General features: G+C 39.5%; 1 protein-coding gene across 4 annotated transcripts in view; it reads right to left on the bottom strand.

The window, feature by feature from the left end:
• Positions 1 to 24,966, bottom strand: part of GRM5 (glutamate metabotropic receptor 5) — a 613,582-nt gene extending 588,616 nt beyond the window's left edge. For 2 of the 4 annotated variants that reach the window (XM_027581094.2, XM_027581097.2), the window contains exons 1-2: positions 22,588 to 22,797; positions 54 to 915 (exon numbers count right to left, since the gene is read on the bottom strand). In XM_027581094.2, coding sequence (XP_027436895.1) covers positions 54 to 714 — 661 coding nt within the window. In that variant the 5' untranslated portion in view covers positions 715 to 915; positions 22,588 to 22,797. Of the gene's footprint in view, positions 1 to 53; positions 916 to 22,587; positions 22,798 to 24,434; positions 24,527 to 24,726 lie in introns of those variants that run through there. The other 2 variants (XM_027581095.2, XM_027581096.2) reach the window with 2 other exon arrangements.
• Positions 24,967 to 27,834: the final 2,868 nt, after the last annotated feature.

Below are 27,834 nucleotides of genomic sequence, written 5' to 3'. Positions count from 1 at the left end.
AATCTGCTGAGTGCATAATAAGACATATATCAACCAATGTAAAGGATGCTTACCTTCTGTGTGCACAGCTGACACATAGGTCCAGTTGTACCTCTTCACTATGTCCACCATGGCCCGTGCCTGCTGAGCATCTGAAGGCACAACCCTCATGAAGTACTTGAACAGAGTCTTGTCACTCAGATCCATGCTTGTTGCCGAGTAAGCAATCTGAGGTATGTTGAAAAGCTGGAGCAAGTTCTGGACCTGAATGGCCACAGAACTGGAGCCAGGCCCAATGACCCCTACGATGGGCTTTTTGGAGCGGAAGGAAGAGGAAGACCCATCCACGCAGCGCACCAAACCTTCTTCTTCTTCTGAAGAAATGAGAGAGTCCCTTATGAACTCAATGCTCTGCTCTAGGGCCACAGCCGAATGCCAGCAGGAATCCCTTATCTCGCAACCCAGTGTGATGTTGGGCAAGAGTGTGGGGTCTGAGTTGATCCTTTCCAGAGTATGCAGCATGGCCTCCACTCTCTGAATGCCATACTGTTCACGAACCGCCCCACATTTCCTCTCATGAACTTTGTCCACCGTGGGCTGGTGGTGGACAGAAAAGAGAGCTCCAATAATGATGTCACCTGGCATGTGAGCCACCACTCTCCTCTCACTGGATTGTGCACTCCCACGGACATCTTCTTTCAAAAGCAGAACTGACAGGATCAACAGAAGGACCATTTTAGGAAAGGAGTTCAAGCTAATAAAGATAGCATGGTGGGGAAAATTTACAAGAGTTCTGATAGATAGAATCAAACAACGTCCTATGTTGAGTGGCAAACCAAGGAATTAGCCAGTAATTTAGATGTGCTCTCTAAAGGACCACCATGTCCCCACGTACCATTTAATTAGTTTCATCCATGTGGTCATGATCTTCAAAACCTGGAAAAAAAATAGCATGGGTATTTAACAACGTAAGTACAACCAGTTTGGGAAGCTCTAATGATCTATACTAGTAGACTTTGATGATGTAGACTAGGAATATAATCTTTTTGAAAAAACAATCTAAAAATCCTTAAGACTCTCCTTTGTCTCTTTTGTAATTTTGTAATTTGATGAAACAATCCAATAGAGTTTCTTGATCCTACTTTACTTACATTGATATTCTTTTCATTTGTTCATCTGAGTACACAAAAGCAAATCTTATGTGTGGTAGGCCAAATGATATTTTTATGTGGAGATGAGAGAAAGCACCCTAAAAACAAAACTATGCCACAAACAGAAAACTTTAGGGAGTATGCAACCCAAAATAACAAGCATTAGTTATCTCTGGGTGATAGTATTTTGTGTTTTAGAAATACATTTTATTTCTTTCTGAATTTTCAGCATTTTCAGCATTATCAACTATGCAATCACAAAAAAAGTGACTTTTTAATAAAGGTTACATAACCCTTCTTTAAATGCAATTTAAGGCAAGCTGAACAATCTTCCCAATAAGTAAGTATTATGTCTAGTTTCCATATAATATAGAACAAAGACATATGAGGCCAGGTAGGTATTCCCAAGCTAAATGAACTATAGGAAAGAAGGAATAGTGTGGGTAATGCAGAGTAAATGTTCCCTAACTAGGTAGAAAGACAAAGTGAAATGGACACCAGTTTTTGGCAAAATTAATATTTAGTTCAAATTCCAGGTCTGCTATTAAGAATTATTAATAAATTGTTCGACCTCTCAGTACCAGAATTTCCTCACATGAAAAGTCCCATCATATGTACTAGGCTACCCTTATGGGAATCAACATAAGATATCAACTATGCAAATGTTTTGTATATTGAATAGGACTATATATAGTCAAGACATGACCTTTTCTGTTATTACATTTCTAAGGGTATTCTGTAGCTAGGTGGTAAGGACAGAAAATTCTCTGGCAAACCCCTCAGTCCTCCAGAGTCTTCAAAGTAATTACAGAGTCTTGTAATAAAATTCACAGTAATCAGTCCTCTATCTCTGATCCAGGAAAAAAAAAAAAATCCCTATCACAAAGACTCCAAGGGCTGGAAGGATGCATGTTTAGAACTACCCTTCCAAGTAGAAACTTAGTACAGCTTTGAATGTAGTCACCTATTTCAGTTTAAACTCCCGGAAAGAAGGAAATTTGTCCCAAATTGCCTATAGCAAATTCTATCAGTTTGTAAAGGGGAACTAACAAATTAGTGATTTGGGTTATTAAAAGAATTGTAGAAGAGACTTATTTAGTATGTTATCCTCTCTGTCAGCCAAGGATATCAAATTGTTTTCAAGTGACTAACTCCCTAAGCAACCCCTTTCAAAGGCAGGTGAAGCTTCTTCAGGAATTTATACAAGTATGATGCTTCTTAAGGAATATTAATGGTTTTCAACACCCATCAGATCTACAAAAATTCTAGTCCATACACCAACTGAAGATGACCTGAATCACAACTCTAATCACTCCCCACCCCCCATCATTTCTATCCTGTGACAAAAGAGAAAGGCTGCCTTGCATAGTGACAAATATTAAAATAAAAAAGCTTATCAAATAACTAGATGTTCTAGGATGTTCTAGGTGTTTAGCAATATTTAGGGCAAAAAATCAGTTTTGGTATGGAAGTTGGTATTGTAGACAGGGGCAGGGAACAAAGACTGATATTAATTTTCTCATTTGGGAAATTATCTGAATATTCTCAAGCTTTCCCTTCACTTGCTTAGACCAAAGACCTAGAGACCAATGCTTATTCACATGTGAATTTTACTGCAGACAAAAAAAAAAAAAAAAAATGTGTGTGTGTGTGTGTGTGTGTGTGTGTGTGTGTGTGTGTGTGTGTGTATGGTAAAAGAAATCACAATGTCTTATTAAATGCAGAACGTTAGTGAGCAAACTCAATAACAAAACAGGACTCATTTTTATTACATAAAAGCATCAAAAGAGCATCAGAGTGATAAGCCAGACTAGAAGTGACCTATCAACATGGTGAAACTAAAATATCCCATGAATTTTGTTAGAATTATTTTAGACAAGACTTCTATATTGAGACATAGTCAACACACACACACACATACACACACACACACACATATAAAACACTGAAATATTGTCTTCCAGTTATAAGCTAAATTAATCTTTTAACTCATTCAAGAAATATCTACTTACTATTGAGTGGGAAAGACTAATGTAACAAAGAAGCGCAATGATGCACATTGATAATTGCCATCATTATCCTTCACTGAACACCCATCATACACCAGGCACTTGTTCATTAACTCATTAAACAAATATTTATGGCATGCTTATGCTATGACTCTGTCCTGGAAATTAAGTATTCAAGAGAGAACAGGTGATACATGCTTTCTATAGGGCTCACATATCAGTACTCTAAAAGGTGACTTTAGCTAGAGCCTGGTAAATGCAAAGAACAATAAAATAAAGAAGGCAGTCATGTGAAAAGGGTGGCCAGAGCATAAAGAATGGGAGCAATCATGGTACAAAATGAGGCTGCAAAAATAAAGGGCCAGACCATGTAGGTTCTTAAAAGGAATTTGGATGTTAAACGCAACAGAAAATCATTGAGGAGATATAAACAAACAACTGGCACAATTCTATCTTACAAAAGATTATTCTAGGTGCTCATTGTTTTGGAAAATGGACAGAAGAAATCTGATTAGGAGACATAAATAATCTAAGTAAGGAATTACAGTGTCTTGGCTATTATTGGGGACAGCAGATATAGAAGGAAGTGGACACAATCAGATATATTTTGCAAGTAGAATCAACAGGACTTGTGATGGGCTGGATGTGGGTTAGAAGGCAGAGAGAAGTTAGGGTCTACTCCTAGGTTTTGAGTCTAAAAACTAGTGTATTTTACCATTAAAAGATATGGGACAGACTGGTACAGAAACAGATGGAGGCAGAGAAAAACTTAATTCTTTCCTGAACATGTTAAATGTGAGATAATATTTTTTAAGATTTTATTTATTTATTTGACAGAGAGTACAAGCAGGGGGAGTGACAGGGGGAGAAGCAGACTCCCCGCGAAGCAAGGAGCCCTATGTGGAACTCAATCTCCAGACCCTGAGATCATGACCTGAGCCTAAGAGAGACCCTTAATCAACTGAGCCACCGAGGCATCCCAAAGTGAGATACTTTCAAAGCACCTAGGTAAAGGTGCCAAACAGGAGGGTGGATATATAAGGCTGGACCAAGAGGAGTGTTTTGGGTTAGAGATATAAACTGAGGGTCACCAATACATAAAACCTTGGCAATGAATATAATCATCTGGAGAGCAAGTATAAATAAAGAAAAGGTAGAGCTGAGTATTAAGCCCCACAGAGAGGTCAGATGTGGAAAAGCCAACTAAGGAAACAAAGGCAAGTCATAAAGTAAGGAGAGAACATAAGAACATGTGATGTAAGAAGAACCAGAAGAGAATGTCCTGGGCAATATATATTTACAGACAAGCACAGGGCTTTCATGTTGCAAATAATAAAATGCATCCTGTTCTCCCAAAGACATTATTTTCTATGTGCACTGAGTATCTGTGGGTGGATGTGTCTGTGTGTGGCATGTGTGTGACAATAATCCTTATAACAACCTTGAGATGTAAATATTATTTTATTATCTCTATTTTACAAATGATATAATGGGTTTTGATAAGTTAAAAATTGGCCAGTCACTCATAGCATAACATATAAAGGTATCGAATCACTGTACCGTACACCTAAAACTAATGTAACATTGTGTGCCAACTATACTTAAATAAACAAATAAACAAACAAATAAATAAAACTAGCCAATCCCTTATGTCTATGCTTAGTGACTCCATCACATACTCTTTTCATCATCCCTTGCTGCCTTACTGCTCCTTCCTTCAAGAAAGGTACTTCACAAGGCCATAAAAAAACAAGAAGGGCCACCCATAGTTTGAACATTCCAGGGATATACAGCCCTACAGGAAATTCTTTAAAAACCAGAGGGTGGAGAGGAGGAATAAGATGGCGGAGGAGTAGGAGATCTAAATTTCATCTGGTCCCAGGAATTCAGCTAGATAGGGATCAAACCATTCTGAACAACTACAAACTCAACAGGAGATTGAAGAAAAGAAGAGCAGCAACTCTCTGAACAGAAAAGCAACCACTTTCTGGAATGTAAGACGTGTGGAGAAGTGAATCCGAGGTGATATTAAGGAGGATAGATCAGGGGAGTGGGTCGCCGTCCACCGCTACTGGCAAGTGATGGAGAAGTGGAGCACAAAATCGGAACTTTTAGAGGTCTGCTATGCTGAGGGATGTCGCTCCAGTGGCTAAGCCAGGGGGTGGAACACTTGCTGGGACAGTGTGGTCTCAGGACCCTTGGGGTCACAGAATGACAGGGGGCGCCTGAGTGCAGCAGAGCTCCCAGGTATCGGAGCGGGGAAGCTGGCTGCAGAGACGGAGCTGAGGAGTGGGCTCTCAGCTCGGGGTTGCCATAAACCGTGATCCGTGGCACAGTTGGGCCACTGCGCTTCCAGCAGGGACCCAACAAGTGGCAGATCCAGAGAGACTCCCCTTCCTCCCCTGGGAGAAGCGGCACGGGAGCACACTGCAGGGATCTGCTGGGTTTGGAGACTCCACATGTGGTCGTGTGCCAGAGATAGAAACGCTTGTCACAGGTCGGGTGAGCACAGAGTATGGCCGGAGACCGGGGAGATGGGAGTGATTGACTGCTTTTCTCTGGGGGCTCACTGAGGAATGGGGACCCGAGTTCTCAGCTCCTCTGGGGCAGAGATTGCGAGGCTACCATTTCACTCTCATCCTCCAAAGCGGTACGGAAAGCTTGCAGGGAACAAAAGCTCCCGAAAGCAAACCCGAGCTGATTACTTAGCCCGGACCCAGCAAGGGCAGGGCAATCTCGCCTCTGGCAAAGACATTTGGAAACCACAGAAACAGGCCCTTCCCCAAGAAGATCAGCAAGAACAGCCAGCCAAGACCAAATTTACAGATCAGTGAGAATGGCAGAACGCCAGCACTAGGGGAATACAGCACATAGAATTCATGGCTTTTTTCCCCATGATTCTTTAGTCTTTCAAAGTTAATTTTTTAATTTTCTTTTTTTCTTTTTCTGTTTTTTTAATTTTTCTTTTTCCCTTTTTCAACCAACATCTTAACAATCTGTTTTTTAAAAATCTTTTTTATTTTTCATTTCTAGAGTCATATTCTATTCCTTCATTGTAGTTGATCTTATTACATACATATATATATGTGTATATATAATATATACATATATTTATTTCTCCTTTTAAAATTTTGGGATACAGTTTCTTCTAATAGACCAAAATATACTCTAAATCTCTAGTGTATGGCTTTGTTCTAGTCTCCTGCCTGATCACATTTTCTCCCTTTTTTTTATTTCACTTTTCTTTTTTCAACCAACTTTTTATCAATTCCTTTTCTAAAATCTTTTATAATTTTAATCTTTATAATCATATTCAATCCCTTCATCGTATTTATGCTTATTTTTGAAAATATATAAGTTTTTCTTTCTTTAAAATTTTGGGAGGCAGTTTCTTCTAACAGACCAAAATACACCCAAAATCTAGTGAATGGCACTGATCTATTCACCAGCCTGATCATATTTGATCATATCCTTTTTTTCTTTTTTATTTTCTTTTTTCTTTCTTTCTCTTTCTTTTCCCCAGGTTTCGGGTCTCTTCTGATTTGTTCAGTGTATATATTTCTGGGGATGTTGTTACCCTGTTAGCATTTTGTTCTCTCATTCATCTATTCTCTGGACAAACTGACAGATGGAAAAACCATCTCACCTCAAAAAAAAGAACAAGAGGCAGTACTGACTGCCAGGGACCTAATCAATATGTACATTAGTAAGATGTCAGACCTAGAGTTCAGAATGACGATTATAAAGATACTAGCGGGGCTTGAAAAAAGCATGGAAGATAATAGAGAAACACTTTCTGGAAAAATAAAAGAACTAAATTCTTACTAAGTTGAAATCAAAAAGGCTATTAATGAGGTGCAATAAAAAATGGAGCCTCTATTGTGGACATTTCTGCTTTAACATAGGGGTGCACATACCCCCTCTGTTGAATCACAGACCTGTACCTCTGAAACAAATAACACATTATACATTGAAACAAAAAAAGGAAGATAGCAGAAAGGGAAAAATGAAGGGGGGGAATTCAGAGGGGGAGACGAACCATGAGAAACTATGGACTCTGAGAAACAAACTGAGGGTTCTAGAGGGAAGGGGGATAGGGGGATGGGTTAGACTGGTAATGGGTATTAAAGAGGGCACGTACTGAATGGAGCACTGGGTGTTATACACAAGCATTGAATCATAGAACACTATATCAAAAACTAATGATGTAATGTATGGTGATTAACAAAACATAATAAAAAAAGAAAAAAAAGAAACTTCAGGAGGAACCAACCTTATAAACACCTTAATCTCTGACTTCTATTGCCCAGAATTGTCAGAGAACACAGTTCTACTGTTTTTTTTAAAGATTTTATTTATTTGAGAGAGAGAGTGAGAGAGAGAGCACATGAGGGGGGGAGGGTCAGGGGGAGAAGCAGACTCCTTGCTGAGCAGGGAGCCCGATGCGGAACTCGATCCTGGGACTCCGAGATCATGACCTGAGCTGAAGGCAGTTGCTTAACCAACTGAGCCACCCAGGCACCCCAGTTCTACTGTTTCAAGCTTCTGGAAAAAAAAAAATGAGGATCTAACTGCTAGGGTAAGTGTGGCAGAAGAGAGAATTAGTGATATAGAAGACCAAATGATGGACAATAAAGAAGCTGAGAAAAGAAAGATAAACAACTACTGGATCACAAAGGCAGAATTCGAGAGATAAGTGATACCATAAGATGAAACGATATTAGAATAATTGGGATCCCAGAAGAAGATGAGAGAGAGGGGCAGAAGGTATATTGGAGCAAATTATAGCAGAGAAATTCCCTAATTTGGGGAAGGAAACAGGCATCAAAATCCAGGAGGCACAGAGAACCCCCCTCAAAATCAATAAAAATAGGTCAACACCCCAACATCTAATAGGAAAACTTACGAATCTCAGAACAAAGAGAAAACCCTGAAAGCTCTGGAGAAGAGATCTGTAACCTACAATGGTAGAAACATTAGATTGGCAACAGACCTATCCACAGAGACCTGGCAAGCCAGAAAGGACTGGCATGATATATTCACAGCACTAAATGAGAAAAATATGCAGCCAAGAATACTATATCCAGCTAGGCTGTCACTGAAAATAGAAGGAGAGATCAAAAGCTTCCAGGACAAACAAAAACTAAAGGAATTTGCAAACATAAAACCAGCTCTACAAGAAATATTGAAAGGGGTGCTCTAAGCAAAGAGAGAGCCTAAAAGTAACATAGACCAGAAAGAACACAGACAATATACAGTAATAGTCACCTTACAGGCAATACAATGGCACTAAATTCATATCTTTCAATAGTTACCTTGAATGGAAATGGGCTATATGCCCCAATCAAAAGACACAGAGTACCAGACTGGATAAAGAAACAAGACCCATCAATATGATGTCAGCAAGAGACTCACTTTAGACACAAAGACACCTCCATATTGAAAGTGAGGAGGTGGAAAACGATTTACCATGCTAATGGACATCAAAAGAAAGCTGGGGTGGCAATCCTTATAACAGACAAATTAGATTTTAAACCAAAGACTATAATAAGAGATGAGGAAGAACACTGTATCCTACTTAAAGGGTCTATCCAACAAGAAGATCTAATAATTGTAAATACCCCTGCCCCTAACATGGGAGCAGCCAATTATTTAAGCCAATTAATAACAAAATAAAAGAAACACATCGACAATACAATAATAGTAGGTGACTTTAACACTCGCCTTACTGTAATGGACAGATCATCTAAGCAAAGTATCAACAAGGAAATAAAGGCTTTAAATGACACACTGGACCAGATGGACTCCACAGATATATTCAGAACATTCCATCCCAAAGCAACAGAATACACATTCTTCTCTAGTGCCCATGGAACATTCTCCAGAATAGATCACATCCTAGGTCACAAATCAGGTCTCAACTGGTACCAAAAGATTGGGATCATTTCCTGCATATTTTCAGACCACAGTGCTTTGAAACTAGAACTCAGTCACAAGAGGAAAGTCAGAAAGAACTCAAATACATGAAGGCTAAAGAGCATCCTACTAAAGAATGAATAGGTCAGCCAGGAAATTAAAGAAGAATTTTAAAAATTCATGGAAACAAAGGGAAATGACAACACAACTGTTCAAAATCTTTGGGATGCAGCAAAGGCAGTCCTAAGAGGAAATTATATAGCAATACAAGCCTTTCTCAAGAAAAAAGAAAGGTCTCAGACACACAGCCTAACCCTATATCTAAAGGAACTAGAGAAAAAACAGCAAATGAAGCCTAAGCCCAGTAGGAGAAGAGAAATAATAAAGATCAGAGCAGAAATCAATGAACTAGAAACCAAAAGAACAATAGAACAGATCAACGAAACTAGGAGGTGGTTCTTTGAAAGAATTAACAAGATTGATAAACCCCTGGCCAGACTAATCAAAAAGAAAAGAGAAATGACCCAAATAAATAAAATCATGACTGAGAGAAGAGAGATCACAACCAACACCAAAGAAATGCAAACAATTATAAGAACATATTATGAGGAACTCTATGCCAGCAAATTAGATAATCTGGAAGAAATGGATGCATTCCTAGAGATGTATCAACTACCAAAACTGAACCAAGAAGAAAGAAAACTTGCACAGACCCATAACCAGTAAGGAAATTGAAGCAATCATCAAAAATCTCCCAACAAACAAGAGCCCAGGGCCAAATGGCTTCCCAGGGGAATTCTACCAAACATTTCAAAAAGAATTAACACCTATTCTTCTGAAACTGTTCCAAAAAAAAAAAAAAAAATGGAAGGAAAACGTCCAAACTCATTTTACAAGGCTAGTATTACCTTGATCCCAAAACCGAAGACCCCATCAAAAAGGAGAATTACAGACCAATATCTTTGATGAACATGGATGAAAAATTCTTACTAAGTTACTAGCCAATAGGATCCAACAGTCCATTAAAAGGGTTATTCACCACGATGAAGTGGGATTTATTCCTGGGCTTCAAGGTTGGTTCAATATCCACAAATCAATAAAGGTGATACATTAATAAAAGAAAGAACAAGAATCATATGATCCTCTCAATAGATGCAGAAAAAGCATTTGACAAAGTACAGCATCCTTTCTTGATCAAAACTCTTCAGAGTATAGGGATAGAGGGTACATACCTCAATATCATAAAAGCCATCTATGAAAAACCCACAGCAAATATCATTCTCAATGGGGAAAAACTGAGAGCTTTCCCCCTAAGGTCAGGAACACGGCAGGGATTCCACTATCACCACTGCTATTCATCATAGTACTAGAAGTCCTAGCCACAGCAATCAGACAACAAAAAGAAATCAAAGGCATCCAAATCGGCAAAGAAGAAGCCAAACTCTTACTCTTTGCAGATGATATGATACTTTATGCAGAAAACCCAGAAGACTCCACCCCAAAACTGCTAGAACTCAGACATGAATTCAGTAAAGTAGCAGGATATAAAATCAATGCACAGAAATCAGTGGCATTCCCATACACCAACAACAAGACAGAATAAAAAATAAATAAGGAGTTGATCCCATTTACAATTGCACCCAAAACCATAAGATACTAGGGATAAATCTAACCAAAGAGACAAAGAATCTGTACTCAGAAAACTATAGAATACTCATGAAAGAATGGAGGAAGAAACAAAGAAATGGAAAAACATTCCATGCTCATGGATAGGAAGAAAAAATATTGTGAAGATGTCCATGCTTCCTAGAGCAATCTACATCCTTAATGCAATCCCTATCAAAATACCATCCACTTTTTTCAAAGGAATGGAACAAATAATCCTAAAATTTGTATGGAACCGGAAAAGACTCCAAATAGCCAGAGGAATGTTGGAAAAGCAAAGCTGGTGGCATCACAATTCCGGACTTCAAGCTCTATTACAAAGCTGTCATCATCAAGACAGGATGGTACTGGCATGAAAACAGACACATAGATCAATGGAACAGAATAGAGAGCCCAGAAATGGATCCTCAACTCTATGGTCAACTAATCTTTGAGAAAGCAGGAAAGAATGTCCAATGGAAAAAAGACAGTCTCTTCAACAAATGGTGTTGGGAAAATTGTACAGCCACATGCAGAAGAATGAAACTGGACCATGTCCTTACACCACACACAGAAATAGACTCAAAAGGGATGAAAGACCTAAATGTGAGACAGGAGTCCATCAAAATCGTAGAGGAGAACACAGGCAGCAACCTCTTTGACCTCAGCCGCAACAACTTCTTCCTAGAAACATCACCAAAGGCAAGGGAAACCTGGGAAAAAAATGAACTATTGGGACTTCATCAAGATAAAAAGCTTTTCCACAGCAAAGGAAACAGTCAACAAAACCAAAAGACAACCGACAGAATGGGAGAAGATATTTGCAAATGACATATCAGATAAAGAGCTAGTATCCAAAATCTATAAAGAACTTATCAAACTCAACACCCAAAGAACAAATAATCCAATCAAGAAATGGGCAGAAGACACGTAGAGACATTTTTCCAAAGAAGACATCCAAATGGCCAACAGACACATGAAAAAGTGCTCAACATCTCTCGGCATCAGGGAATTCCAAATCAAAACCTCAATGAGATACCACCTCACACCAGTCAGAATGGCTAAAATTAACAAGTCAGGAAATGACAGATTTTGGTGGGGCTGCGGAGAGTTCCCACCCTCCAACACTGTTGGTGGGAATGCAAGCTGGTGTAGCCACTCTGGAAAACAGTATGGAGGCTCCTCAAAAAGTTGAAAATAGAGCTACTCTACGACCCAATAATTGCACTACTGAGTATTTACCCCAAAGATAGGAATGTAGTGATCTGAAGGGGTACATGCACCCCAATGTTTATAGCAGCAATGTTCTCAATAGCCAAACTATGAAAAGAGCCTATATGTCCATCAACAGATGAATGGATAAAGAAGATGTGGTGTATATATATATATATATAATGGAATATTATGCAGGCATCAAAAAAACAACAAAATCTTGCCATTTGCAACAATGTGGATAGTACTAGAAGGTATTATGCTAAGCGAAATAAGTCAATCAGAGAAAGACATGTATCATATGATCTCACTGATATGAGGAGTTCTTGATGTCAGGAAACAAACAGGGTTGCTGGAGTGCTGGGGGTAGGAGGGATGGGGTGGGGGGTGATTGACATTGGGGAGGTTATGTGCTATGGTAGCACTGTGAATTGTATAAGACTGATGAATCACAGACCTGTACCTCTGAAACAAATAATACATTACATGTTTAAAAAAAAAAAAGTAGGAAGGGAAAAATGAAGCAGGGGAGATCAGTGGGAGAGATGAACCATGAGAGACTATGGACTCTGAGAAACAAACTGAGGGTTCTGGAGGGGAGGGGGGTGGGGAATGGGTTAGCCTGGTGATGGGTATTAAAGAGGGCACGTATTGAATGGAGCACTGGGTGTTATATGCAAACAATCATGGAACGCTACATCAAAAAATAAATAAATAAATTAGTTAAAAAAACAACAGAGGGTGAAGAAAATTCCAGGAAAAGAGGTGATTCAGTGCTTGGAATGTAGATATGTGTATGATTGTTTAGTACAAAGGTATTTATATTGCCCTGGCCTCCCCCAATAGATTATGGCCTGCCTGATTATAAAGCAATCACTGTTTCATGATCTGCTGTGGATGCACACAATGGCTATATTTTATCAATATTAGCTATGAAGCTCACATACCTGGAAAATACATTCCGAAATAAATTAGGACTTGGAAACTTGACAGAATTGTGCTACAATTTAGCTTATTTAAGGTTAAACAAATCATCCCATGTGCTCCCAAAATACAAGAAATTAATAGAACATAAATTCCAAATAGACCAGTGAGGTATACACTAGATCTAGCACCATCATTCATTTGTCCAATACATGTTTATCAAGTAACTGTTATGTACCAAGCACTGTTCTAGGCCCTGAGGTTTCAGTTATGGACAAAGCAGACACATATCCATGCCCTTCTAAGGCTTATACTCTAAAGGGGAATTGTCAGACAATAAACAAGATAAGGATGTAAAATATTGTATGTACACAGTAATAAGGGTTAAAAAGAAGAATAGAGCAGGGATAGAAGATAGAAAGTGTCAGAGATGTGGAAAATTTTAATAATGTAGCCAAAGAAGTATACATGTTAAAAGTAAAATCTGGGTAAAGACCTAAAAGAAGAGAATGAGTTGTGCAAATATCTACAGAAAGAACATTCTAGGTAAAGGCAAAACCAGATGCAAAGCCCCTGGGGCAGACTTCTGCTTCATATGTTAAGGAACAGCAAGGAAGCTAGTGTGGTAAAACTGGGGAGAGAGGAAGTGATGTCAAGGGATAGTACAATCATGTGGATTCTTTTTGGACTTTAACAAACTGGGCTTTATTATCACAGGAGAGTGATTTTCCAGAAGAGTTTTCAATAGAAGACAGACATGCAATGACCAGCATTTCAACAAGAATTAGGGCACAAAGGCAGAACTGAGGGGGCAGTTAGGAAATGACTGCAAAAATCCTGGTGGGAGAGATGACAGAGGCTTGGATCAGGAGACATGGCCCTATCAGTGGAGAGAATTAGTGGAAGATTGGGCAGAAAAGTATGCAGTCAGATCTGACTTGGGATGTGAAGGAAAGATAAGGCTCAATGAAGACACTAAGGTTTTTGGCAGGAGCCAATAAAAGATGGTACCACGTTGACTGAGGTGGAGAAACCTGCGGAGGAGCAGATTTGGGTGGACTTAACAGAAATTAGTTTTGATGTGTCAATTTTTAGATACCTCTTAGAAATTCAAGAAGAGACATTTATAAGCAGCTGGATATAGGAGGCTAAATTTCTGAGAGAGGTCTGCATAGGAGATATAAATGGGGGAAGCATCACTATCCAGGTACTATTTTTTGTAAACCATGAAACTAAATGAAATCACCTAGAAAGTGCAGATAGAAAGGAAACTAGTTGTGAGACTGAGTCCCAGGGAATTCCAATGGTTAAGTTCCCAGAGATAAGAAGAAACCAGCAAAGGAGACCAGAAAAATTTTTGATATAATTTAAAATATAAATATGATATAAATATAAAATACTGAGTGTGTATGCATGCATGGAATCTGGAAACATACACACTGACATTAATAGCATGTTCTCTGAGTGGTGGGAATATGTGTAACTTTTCATTTCTTCTTTGTCTTTATCTATGTTTTCTAAATTTCTACATTTACTGTGAAAATATATTATTTGTGATATTAGTTTAAGTGTGGGACTGAGGGATCTGCCTTCTAAATTTCTGCCCCAGTGTCCCTTGTGGCTCTTATCTCCCTTGAATCTGCCCTTCCTTCAGAGTCTACTAGTCAAGTAAATTTGTGTTCCTTCCAGGTATACACTGCTTTACCCAATGGTTTTGTTCATGCTGCTTCTGATTCCTGACCTACTCTTGCTTCAGTAGCCTTTATGGCAGTTTTTAAGAGCATGGGCTGGAATCAAGTGGACCTGGGTTTGAATCCTAATACTGCCATTTGTTGGCTATGTGCCCTTGGTCACTTAGCCTCTCTGAGCCTAACTGGAATGACAATAGTATCACTTAAAGAGTTTTAATGAGGATTGAATGAGATAATATTTTAAAATAGTCCTTTTATAAAATCATCCCAGATCCTTCACCTTGTAGTATTTGCTCTATTCCCTGAATTCATGTGACATTTTTATTGATACTAAGCTAATATTATAGCTATTTATACATGTTTTATCTTCCAACAGACTTTGGATCCCTTAAAGGTTAAATTGGTACTATATATAGCACCTGGTATAATCCTTGCACAAAACAGATGTTCAATAAATTCTGCTGAATGAATAATATAGTGAATTGCCTCCACTGGGCTTTCTGGTCAACTACCTGATTGAGGTTCCAAGATAGCATCCCTCACCCCACCCTGGAAAATTGAAAGATGGATAATAAAACTCCCTCATCCAATGGGTTCAGGCAACAGAGGTCCTCAAAAAGAGAAGCAGGGACTGACAACGTAGCAGGCAGAAACCTTCAGTGTTCCTCATGGCTTTTCAAAATATTAAAGAAAATAGCATCACAGAACAGAGAGAGCCCTGTAGATAATTCAGTTTAATTGAGACTCACAAAGATTAAATGATTTTTGGCAGGCCTGGGACCAGAACCCAGCAAAATGCCGTCTCAAAACCCAGGTTTAATCACATTCTACAACTTGGTATCTGCTCTTCCATTATTTGCTAAGCATATAATTTTTTTATCATATTTTAAAATCCAAATAGTGTTAGTATGAAATCTATATCAATATATTTTATTCTTCTCTATATATTGTAAATATCTTTCCATAATGGTTCATTTTGTTGATGGGGATAACAATAATTAAAATACAGAGAGAGATTACCACATGCTAGGCACTATGTTTAGTGTTTCACGTGAAATATCAATTGTCATAAAAAGCTGTAAGATAAATAATTTTATGCATATTTTATAGATGAGAGATCTGAGGCTCTGACAGATGGGATGGTTTGGTTAATATTATAAAGCAAGTGACTGTCAGAGCCAAGATTCACACTCAGAACATCCATTTCTTTTTAACAACTGCATAGCATTCAACTATATTATTATACCAAAAGTTATTTAATTATCTCCTATTAGTAGATATTTAGATTGTTTATAGATTTTCCTACTGTTATAAATAATATTGTACTTAACTTACTTTTGAAAGTATTTCTATAGGACAAATGCATGATATTGCTGGCATAAGCATTTTCACATTTTACTATCAATTTAGATTTTAATAGGTAACATCAACTTCCTACACAAGTTCATGGGTGAGGCCATTTCTCTTTAGCTATCTCACCAGGAGGTATATTCATTTACTTAACAAGAGTCTTGGAGAAAAAAAAAAGGGATGGAAAATAGTAATACCACATTACTTTTTCTTTTTTTTTATACTTTTCTTTGTTTTTAGATTTTATTTATTCATGAGAGACAGAGAGAGAGAGAGAGAGAGAGAGGCAGAGGGAGAAGCAGGCTCCCAAGGAGCAGGGAGCCCGATGCAGGACCTGATTCCAGGACTCTGGGATCATGACCTGAGCTGAAGGCAGACACTTAACCATCTGAGCCACCCAGGTGCCCACCACATTACTTTTTCAATTTATAGAATTTTTTCCCATTATTAATCCCACTTCAACCTACAACAAAATTACTGCCAAGAACATCTGATTATCCCATTTCATATATCAGGAGATAGAGTCTCCAAGAGAATAAATTATTTGCTTTAAGTTATAATTCTGAGGTGGTAGAGGTTATAGATGGGTAGCAAAAAAAAATTAGGTTCTTGTTATAGATAAGGAAGAGGATTTAAAAAGCTTTCAAAATGTTATAGATCTACAACCTAAAATATGAAGAGCTTTAATTCAATCAAAAGCAGTAAATGATAGTTTACATAAATAGTGTAACTTACATAATAGGTTGGTTTAGGGTCTTATTTTCAGAACCACCAGTCTGCTGTATTCAATAGTATATTTCTTGGCTCATAGCATAAAAAAATTAATCACTACCCCATTATAGAAAACAGTAGACATATACTTAATATGCATAAAAGTATTTTGCTTCCGGTAATCATACAGTCTTATTGTATCCTAAATAAAGAAAATTGTTGGTGGGTAGAATCTGCATAAATGGCAACTTACACTGCAACCAGATTCACAGCTCACATTGTCTTTTATTTTCAACAATCTTCTCAAACATTGACCATCTTTCTGGCACAGATGTCTCTTATATAACTTAATCCCCACACAAGCAAATCACACAGTTCAGGACATCAACACTAAAATGATTCCTTCTGCCTGAGCAATAGCCTCATCCCAAATAGACAGGGGTGTCAATATTGCATATGCCATGAATGCATTTGATGTATTTTCCTGAAAACAAGTGCATCCCATAGATAAGAGACACTTTGAGGTATGACACCATATAGTCTAGGAAAGCTCTATTGTTGTAGCTATCGCAAGCATACATCTGTGACCTTGTAAACAAGAAAGCCCAGCACTCTCTCTGTTTAGCCCAGATCCAAAAATATGCCATATTTTCAACAAAACCCTCTTAAACCAAAAAGGGCCATAAAATAACATTGTACAAAAGTGAAATCTGTTATTTTCTGTATTAATTAAAAGGTGCTGGCACTAGAATAAAACTCACTAAATCATTGTAAATCATTAAATAACTGGTTTAGTAGTCTATGAAGACCCGAAAGAGCCTTCTACAGCAAAGCAATAAAAATGATGTAATCTACTGTTAACTAGTCTCAATTTAATTATCAAGCAGGGATTCCAGGCGTCTTCCCATTTTGCAGCCTTCAGCTGCTTTCTTGTTATTTATGGCATACCTCGGAAGACTGTAAAGCATTATCGTGCATATTTTATCATCAGGTGCTTGAAAATGTGCTTTTGCATTTCTAACTTGATCTCTAGTTACTTATTAATAGCTAATATTTATTGGGTGACTACTTTGTGCTAAATAATATATAAGCGGTATTTAACGTAAGTCTCAAAATGACCCTGTGAGGTAGGTATGATTACTACCTACATTAAATATCTGTAGAAACTGAGGTTTCGAGGTGAAGAATCATGCCAGGAGTCTCATACCTAATATAAATGGCAGAACCAGGACATGAACCCAATTCTCTCTGGCTCCAAAGCCCACACTCAACATAATCAGATGATAATGTCTCCCAAAAGACCAAATGGGTTGGCTGGTTAAAACTTACGCATTGATTGCAAAACATTCTGTAGACTCTCTCTGCTTTCCATTACAAGTTTATGTAATGCCAGCCAACTACATTTAAAAGCCATACAAACCAACTAAATAGAGGTAACTCTATTTCCTGGAATCATTTAGATCACAGTTCCCCAACCTTAGCACTGTTGACATATTGTTGTGGAGGTTTACTGTCCTGTGCATTGCAGATGTTTAGCAGCATCCCCACTCTACAGATGCCAATAGCAAACACACCTCCTCTTAGTTGTAACAAATGAAAATGTCCCCAGACACTGCCAAATGTCTCCTGCAGGTCAAAGTCATCCAGCTCAAAACTGCCGATTTATATCCTGGCAAGGTCTACATAAGCATCAAAAAAGAATATAACTAAGAGCTAATCATCTGGATTTGTCAGTCCCAGAAAACTTTTTCCTGAAACATCCTAATAATTTAAGGGGAGTAGTTTGGAATAGGTTTGTCTTATCCCTTCTTTACTTTGTAACTTGTTTCTGGCTGTATTATATTGTTTTGAACTTGCAATTTCAATTTGAAAAATACAGATTAAACCCTGAGAGTGAAGGATGATACTGCCTTACATTAAATAAGTATGGTTCTGAGTAGCCATAAGTTGTAATAAATGAATGAGAAGAGTATCCTGTGATATACTTTATCATTACAAAGACCATTTTTAATATGAAATATCAAGTTCATTTTAATTTTAACAAGACAAAGAATATTTTATACAGTAATTATACATTGGTTTTTCAAAATCTTTTTTATTTTTAAAAAGGTAATTATTATGTTATTTACTTTTTTCTCAGTCTTTAAAGAGTTCTACATTATTGTGTATTAAGGCAAATTGATTTTTAAGAAATATTTTTCAATTATTCCTCTGTAAAATATTATAAATGTAAACAGGCTACATTATTATTATTACAGTGCCCATTAGCAGCATTTTGATTATGATCTTTTAATTTTCCTCAGAACATTTATGTTTAAAAGCATGAAGTTTAAGAGTAAAGTTTAAGAGCAATGGCCTACAGCCAGAGTTACTGTGAAAACTGATCATTAGGGAATTATTCATAGGTCTGATATTTTTATAAGACCAACAGAATAATATCTACATTAAATACATTTTTTCACATCTAAATCTTTCCTTCAAATTTCCTAACTAGTTTGACCAAAATAAGAGAAGATATTTGAAACAGCAATTATGTACCAACTACAGGGTTGCTGAGAAGATTAAATTCAGGAACAAGGGAAAGCTAGGAAACATTTGATATTCAAAGGCCTAGATGAGATTAATAGTCACAACTACCATTTCTACACTGTTAATTGTGGGTCTGGAACTTTGCTTATATTTGTGCAATTAATTCACTGTAATTATTCAATGTGCCTTAGAGAACAACCTGTTCCCCATTTTTTTTTTTTTTTAAGTAGGCTCCATACCCAGCATGGAGCATGGAGCTCAATGTGGGGCTTGAGCTTATGGCCCTGAGATCAAGACCTCAGCTAACATCAAGAGTCAGATGCTTAACTGACTGAGCCACCCAATTGTCCCCTCCCTCCCTAAGCCCCCCCCACTCCCCATTTGAAAAATGAGGAAAGCAGAGGCAGAGCAATGTTAAGTAACTCACCCTAGGTTACATAGCTAGTAATCTCATACAGAGATGGGATTCAAACTCAGGTAATCTTGTGCAACGGTCTGCCCTCCCAACCATACCACAACTCACTGGAAACCACAACGAAACAATTCCATGATGTTTAGTCACACCATAGATGAAAAAAGTTACCTAATGTAATGAGAGAGGGTAAGTTTGATTTCCAAACCAATCGGATGTGTGTATTTATTTATTTTTTCCATTTCCTTGTCATATGACAGTGGAAGAAAAAAAACAACTCATTTTTAACAACAGAGAACTAGGAATATTGCCTTGCATAATTGTTATGAGGATTAAATAACATCAATGCGTGGCATGATGCCCGACATACTCAAGAAAGGGTAGTTGTTGGAGCAGGGATGAGCCTGAACCAAGACTTTTGCTTGGTTCCCCTTCTGACTAAAGGTAGATATATAATTCAGACAAGACTAGAACTGATAAAATCTAGATTTTTTTTTCTTCCTCTGTGAATTTAAAGGAAATGAAAGCAAGCCTATGGCATAATGTTTTTTAGAACTACGTTTTAACTGACTGAGATGAAGAAATACGAAGAAGATATTGCCTTTTACAAATAGTTGAAAATTCAAAATCAAAATTCAAATTTTATTTTTCACATCATGAACTAAAAAATATTTCTTTTGATGCTCCTATCTTATGTCCTCCTTAGCTCCACTCATTAATGAAAATGATTAAATGATGGTTCGGGAAAGCATTAATATTTCTCTGAATTTTAAAAATAACACATATTTTTAAACTATAGGATGTTCCTGCTTTGTAGTAATACACCTTCAGCATAACCAAACTCCAAACAAACTGATTAGCTTTAGCATATCCCAATATAAATAAAAAATAGTTCTCAGTATTTTATAAAGTTAGTTTATAGTCTATTAAAATAACAGAGCAAAGAGTATAAGGAAGAATAGTTGGATGCATCTCTTTCTTCATCCCATGAAGACAGAAAGTCTGGGAGTGAATGGTATACAAATAAGTACAATATTTTTCATTATTAGGGTTATCTCATGTTTTCTACCTATAATTTCACTTATGCTTTATTGGCATTTACTTTAGTTTTTTAAATCTAAAATGCTCTGAAAAATTCCATAAAAGATAATGTAAGACTCCTATAAAATCTTTAATGTGTTTTGAACAAAAATGAGAACATTAGAATTATTAAAATCCTTTAGTCACAAAAGTAATCCATATTTTGTGTTCGTTGGACAAAGTTTTCACTTTGGTGTCTGTCACCATGTCTATACATGGACTATGAAGTGATGGCAGAGGCCTTTGTCTCCCTATGGAAGTAAGTACTTGGATTGTTCAAACATCACCCCTTCTCCCAAATAATCTGAATAAATCCTTTAACAAATCAACATTGCAGTTTGGTTTCTCTTTGAGTTCAGTCCACAGCGAAAATACTGCCATGTGATAGCAGAGATCTAAGGGGTGCAATGAAAATATCCAAATGATACATTTTGTCAAGCAGAGTGTAAATGACTAAGGAAAGCTTTTCTCTTAAAAGAAGCAGTTATGTGGAAAGTATTATACCCACATTATTGTCCTAAGAAACCTTGAAGGATCTGTCCGGAGTGCTGAAAATGTCCCTGCTGGAGAAGGCTTTATAGGATGTGCCTGATGAGTTCAGGAAGCAGTATTTTTAAGTCCCAAACTAAACATCCTTTTAAACAGAAACTGAAATCTATAAAGGACAGAAATAGTCACAACTGATTCTTAAATGTGTAATTCATAGATATAAGAGAGAAATTAAAGGAGAAAATTCCTTGTGTTCTATGATGGTAATGAGGGGCACAAAGCACACCTAACAAGCCATAGCATTCCTGAACACGCCAAAACCCAAAAGAATGTCTAGAATGTTTTATAACTAAGAGAATTCTACAGAAAACCTTGGCTTAGCCCCACTCGGGTAAGAGGCTGAACATAGTAAAAGGCAATGTTAACTTGGCTGTCTCAAATGGCCAGACCCAACATTAAGAATGCAGATTAGCTCTGCCCCAGTCTCAAGGGACTCAGAACAATAAAACAATATGTGGGGAATGAAGAAAAAGGTGGAAGGGAGATAGTGCCTTCCCACCAGGCTGTGTCAATTTCTTAGCGGGAAGTAAGGTGTTGGAGAATCTATCTGTCTGGTTACTCAAGCTTACAGTTCAACTGAGGCAGCACCAGGATTGTTCCTAAATAAGCACAAGTTCTTGTTAACCTCTCCTCAATTTCCCTTCCCCACAGCACCTGCTCCGGAGGGAAATGAGGGCAGTTGGAAATTCGAGGACTAGTTCCAAGAACCTTCCAGGCCGACTCTTCACTCCCCTTTGTGAGGTCCCAAGTCTGGGTTAGGCTCTGGTCACCGGCTAGCTCATGGGCCTGACTGGGGTTCTTTCCCCAAGTCGCTGTAGCCTGGGTTCCCTCCTTGGTACGATGCTCATGCTGCCACTCCCGGGTAACTAGCAGGCTGTGTTTCCAAAAGGAAAGATGCATCCACAGGAGAAGAGCGGGAGGGAGCAGACTGGGGTTCAGAAAGAAGCACGCTAGGCTGAGTGAGAGCTGTTGCTTTCAGCACCACCCGCTGTTCCCCCTCCTCCTGCCGCAGGCGCCACGGTCGCGGCATCTTACCGATCTACTGGGAAGCGATTCTCCTTCCTTCCCTCTGCACCTTTGCTTCTCCCAATTCAGAGCCCTCCGGTGCTTTGGGGCAGCACAATCTGCATTCTAAACACGCACACCTGGCCTTAGGGAGTGAGAACTCGGATCCAAAGGCATGCAGGATCCCTTTCTCAATCCTTGCATTCATTCCCTCCTTTATACCCCATTGCTCTCGCCTTTTCTCCCAACAGGTTTAACTAAGGCCATCAGCAAATGGAGCGGACTTCAAGCTCAAGGTCTAGCCAGCCCTGCTCCACGCTCTTCCCACTCCCAAACCAAACTGTGAGCTACCCAGAAAGCTGATAGCTCCTGCATCCTTCCCGGGAGCGGGGACACTTGGGCACACAGACCCTTATCAAGCTTACCCCCCTGTTGGCTGCGCAGCGGGCAGTGAGATGCAGTCTAGCTAGCTCCCCATAAAGTTGGGCTGTGCTGATCAGCGGGGCAGAGCCGGCCTCTCCATTCCCGGGCTCCCCACCAAGAAGATCTTAAGCTCATCTCCTGTGCTCAGTGCGCACAGAACAGCAGAGCTGAGGGTGGCGTGTGCAGCAATCTCCCTGCTACTGAGAAAGGGGGAAAGGGGGGAAGGGGAGCTCGAGGAGGAGGGAGGGGTGGTAGTTTGTATTTATAGAGAACAGAGTTCTCAGCGCAACTTTTTGGTGCCACCAAGTGGCACAGTGAGTTCCTTTAGGAACACAGACTTCGGGTCGAATCTGGATGGGTGAACCAGCTCTGAAGCCAGATGCTCATATGATAAAAGGATCAGGGGCAGCCCTAGGACTGCTGTACAGGACATGTGCACCTTCATATCTCAGCACCTGGGATGCAGATCCCTGAGTTCTAGGAATGAGCTTGCATTGAGGGGAAGAAGAACCTGTACCCGCCTCGGACAAGTGGCAGAGTTGTCAAGGACAATGAGCAGATGCCAGTTGCCTCCTAGGAGTCTAGGAACCCTTGTCTCAGGAAGAATAGACATTCTCCTTTCCCTCCTAACCCCTCTGCCCAGATTACAGTATTCTCAGATCTCACTCTAAAACCTTCCTGCCATCTGGAGTGCCCAACCTTTCAAGTAAGATGCCATTCATTTTCGTTGTTTTAGAATCAATTCCAGATTATTTCCCAAACCCTCAGATTCAAAGAACTTCACAGCTTGCCACCAAACCTCCTTCTTTATTTGATACCTTAAAAAGCAAGTGACTTTGAATCTCTCCAAACAGCACTCAGAACTCTAGGTTCCCTTGGTTATAGTCTAGGTGTCTGATTGTCCTTCTCAACCATTTCCACAAACCTCTCAGCATGCATTACACCAACAGTACAGCCAGGAGCTTGCAAATGTCTTTGATACTTTGAGGGAGAATGCCCTGAAGCTTCATTTTATCTGGATTTTCTGAGTGCTCTTCCTTCCTTGTATGCAGATCCAAAAACCCATATGCTCACCGACAGACAATACTGCACGGAACTTTTGTGCCCTCAAACACAGAAGAATCTCTACATTTTACAGAAATGGAGGAAATGGAGAAACTGAGTACACAAAGGTTAAGGGACTTTTTCAAGGTCACACATTTTCCTAGAGACCAACCCAGGAACTACCCAGGGTGGGACTAAATGAACACAATGATGCCAAACCTGACTTCCAGGCTTCCGCTCCTTCTACCACCCCATCCACTCATACTCAACTCCCTTTCCTCCCCCACCCCCACCCGTCCCTCTCTCTGACCCCATCCTTTGCCAAAGTTCCATAAAGAAACCTAGTGTAAGGATGTTTCCTTATCCCCATTGGGAGTATATGAACCTGAGCTTATAGGTCCAGAGTTACAGTTGTACCCCCTTAAAAATGGCCCCCTGTTCTAGAAAACCTCTCCCTCCTCTAATGCCGTCATGGAACTGTCATTTTAGAAATGGAACACTGGCATTCACACCCAACCAGGGTACTCTTTTCAGGGTAAAGCATTAGCAAATGCTCTTACTAGCCCCCAAACACCTAATGGTCTCAAAGATAGATAAGCGCCCCCCCCCCCCCCCGCCCCGTTATACACCCTTTTGTGCACATGTATCGGTATGCTAGAGAGGGAGAGAGATCGAAATCCAAACGCCTCCTTTGGCTCAGATCTCTATTTTCTCCTCTGATTTTTTTTTTAGTTCGTTTTCTATGGAAACAAACCCACTTAAGTCCCTCACTTATGCAAATAAAAGCAAAATTATCTTCATAAACCTTTCGTTGGAGCGACGCCGCGGTAGCCTGGGCTGCCGACTAGAAATTCGTGTCTGATTCACACAGCACACGTCCTTGCAGGGTGACTTTTCTAAACTTGCAAGGACCTCGCAGCGTCCCTGGCTCCACCAGTCCTCCACCTGCCCACCACCTGCCCTCCTGGGTCCCTTTCGCCCGCGCTCCCGCCCCTCGCCGGAATGCTCTCAGTCCCCGTGCTGGGGGAGGGGCTCCGGCGGTATCCTACATCCGTGGTGACTCTCGAGCTGAAAGAAAGAAACGGCGCTGTGCTTACCAGGTGCGCGCCCTGAACCTGGCGCCCCCCAGCCAGCCTCTCCTCGCGGGCTTCCTGTGCTCGCGTGCCGGCCTGGGCTGCAGCTGGAGCGCGAGTGGCGGCGGCTGAGGCAGCGGCGGCAGGAAACTGAGCGGCTCCGGGGCCCGCGGCGGTGGCGTTCGCTCTCTCGCTCCAGCGCCGGGAGCACGTGCCGCGCTCGGGCAGACGCAGCTAGAAGCGCAGCGCAGGGCCGCTTCCTACTCCTGCAGCGCGCGACGGGGGGGCGGGGGGCGGACCAGAGCACAGACTCTGTGGGTAACCTGGAGCCTGGAGCCTCGTAGTCTCGGGGTGCAGGCGACAGTAGCCTCGGGCTCCCTCTGCAGCTCTTCAGCTTCCCTCTGGGAGCCGCGGAAGGAGAAGAGCTGTGCGTGGAGGCGTCGGTGGTGTGTCACTCAGAGAAAAACCGGGGAAGCAGGTAGATAATAAGCTTCATCCTGACGATGACACTTAAACCCCTGACAGTGATTGGGAGAAGGGGCGTCACTGCTGGAGGGTACAGAGAACCAGGAAGTCAGGGAACCCCAAGATGATTCGGAGGTGTGAGTGCTTAGAAAGAACGGTCTCTTTAATGGCATTACTTATTAATAATGCCATTTCACATTTGTCTGCACTTCTTACAAACGATTATTTCTACATCCATTAAAATTTCTCTCTCCGTAGTAGTTAAGTATGTTTTACTTATTCAAATGACTTTCCTTTCCCTCCCCTCCACCCCCATAACTACCAAGACTGCAAAAAATGCTGAAGTTATCTTTAAATTCCAAAAACAGACTTCATTTCTGCCTCTGAAAAAGAGATTGGTATAAATTAATTGCATGGCATAATTTAAAGAAAAGAAAGACATTGAAGTAATAGGATTATTACTATTCCCATTTTATTTCCCTAGCTGAATTTTAGGAGCCAGGTGCTTGCAGCAGTTGGATGAAAGACTGAAAGCTGAGGACACTCAAGTTGAGGGGGTTGGTCCTGATGAATACATTACTAATGTAGATTCCCACCAGACCCTTGAAAACAAAAGTTGTTCTTTGATAGCTTCGGGATTCAACAAGGAAAAGATATGTTATCTACCACACCTTGTTGATCTTCACAATGGCATCTTTCTTCTCCACATTTTCCTGTGTACTCTTCTGGTGGCATTGTTAATTTCTCAGATTCTTTGATTGCAATCCCGGAAGCAAGCTTTAGTACTTTGTAGACAGGCTAGCAAAGTTGTGGTTGATCTTCCTGAATGAGAAAGATGAGAAATGGTGAAATACAAAATACAAAATATAAAAATAGTGAGAGTTCCTAGGAAAATAATGGGGAGCTAGTGGCTAGCTTAATTCTGCAGATGTGATTAAGTTTGATGTACAAAATGATTTGTTAGCCCAGCTATCTGGGGCATTGATGATAAGGACAAGGTCACAAATTTGATCCTGGCCTGGACTACTTAACTTTGAGTAAGCATAGGACACACTAAGTTCCCCATCCTTCTTCATCAGTTGGAACTAGCTCAAAGCACATCAGTGAGTGAGCTCAAATCTAAGTAAGAAGGGGTTCTCATGGTGGCTACTCAGTTACTTAAACTCTTCAATTTCCTATGCATATTTCCTGCCCAGCTATCTGCCAGGGTTGTGGAGAGTATGGGATGAAATAAGACATGTCAGAGCATGTCAGAAATGATAAAGTACTCCATAAATGGAATACATAGTTTACCAAGACATATCCACTTCTAAAAGTTAAAATGCAAAGGACATTCCCCATGTTGAACAATAGTGATATTTTCAGCTGAGAAGGAAAACACAGTTATATAATCATGAATTGCTCAGTGACATTTTACAATATAGCTTTACCTCATAATGGTAATGTGCTGAATTAGGCAAAATAAAAATTTAAAGAAGCAAAGAAAGAATGTTTTAAGTCCCCAAAATAAGTTTTTATGGCAAAACGTTCAAAGGTGTTTCTTTTGCCTTAGGATGAGCTATTAATAATCAAAATATTGTAAATCTTATGTAGAATAGTATAAAGGAATGAAAAAGTTATTTATACTTATAACTGATTAAGTATAAAACTTGGAATTTGCATTCATTCCTTACTTTCTCTCACACATGATAATTGGTCAGAAAATAGCTCTACCTTCGAAATGTATCCAAGAATGTTATCACTTCTAACTACCTTCAGAGATACTGTGTTGAATCAAGCCATCATCATCTTTTACCTGCTTACAGCAATAGCTTCCAAACTGGTCTTTCAACTTCTTCACTTTTTCTCTATAGACACAGCAGCCAGAGTGGTTTGTTTGTTTGTTTGTTTTTTAAGGAATTTAGCTTAAATCAAAACCCTCCAATAAATTTCCATTTTACTCGGAGTCAACACCCAAGTCTTTACCATGACTCCACATAATCTGTCCCTGCTTCATTACCTTTCTGACTTCATTTCCTAGTACTTTTCCCTTTTCTTTGCTCCTTCTCCAGCTGCCAAGACTCCCTTGCTATTTCTTAAACATGCTTGACATGCTCCAATCTAATGGTCTTTGCATCATTAGCTGTTTCTTCTGCTTGGAATGCTCTGTTCACAAGTAATCATTGAGCTAAATTCTCTCCTTCAAATCTTTGCTAAAATCTTATCCCAAATAAGTCCTTCCCAGACTACCCTATTTAATACTACAGACTATTTTCCCTCATGATCTCAGTGTCTCTGATCCCCTTTACCCAATTCTGTTTTCCTCCATAGCTCTTAATACAGTCCAGTATACTATATAATTTCTCATTTGTTAGGATTATTCTTTATTGTCTGCCTATTCCCCTCCCTCCCATTAAATGTAAATGCCTCAAGAAAAGGAATCTTTGTTATTGATATATTCCAAACACTGAGAAGAAAATTCTAGCACATAGAAGCCACTCAATAAACATGTTTGAATGTTTAAATGAATCTGTAAATAGAGGTATACATTGCACACACTGCCCTTCATTTTCCTAGTAGGCATCACTGATAGTAAGTCATGGGAATGTTTGCAGGAGATCTGCAAGACTACTGAGGGACAGCCCTTGTGCCCAACCTGGGCACACTTCACCTCTTACCCTCTTCTGT

The sequence above is a fragment of the Zalophus californianus genome, chromosome 11 (genome assembly GCF_009762305.2).
Source record: "Zalophus californianus isolate mZalCal1 chromosome 11, mZalCal1.pri.v2, whole genome shotgun sequence".
Taxonomy (NCBI): Eukaryota; Metazoa; Chordata; class Mammalia; order Carnivora; family Otariidae; genus Zalophus; species Zalophus californianus.
This window is presented reverse-complemented; position numbering and strand designations above follow the sequence as displayed.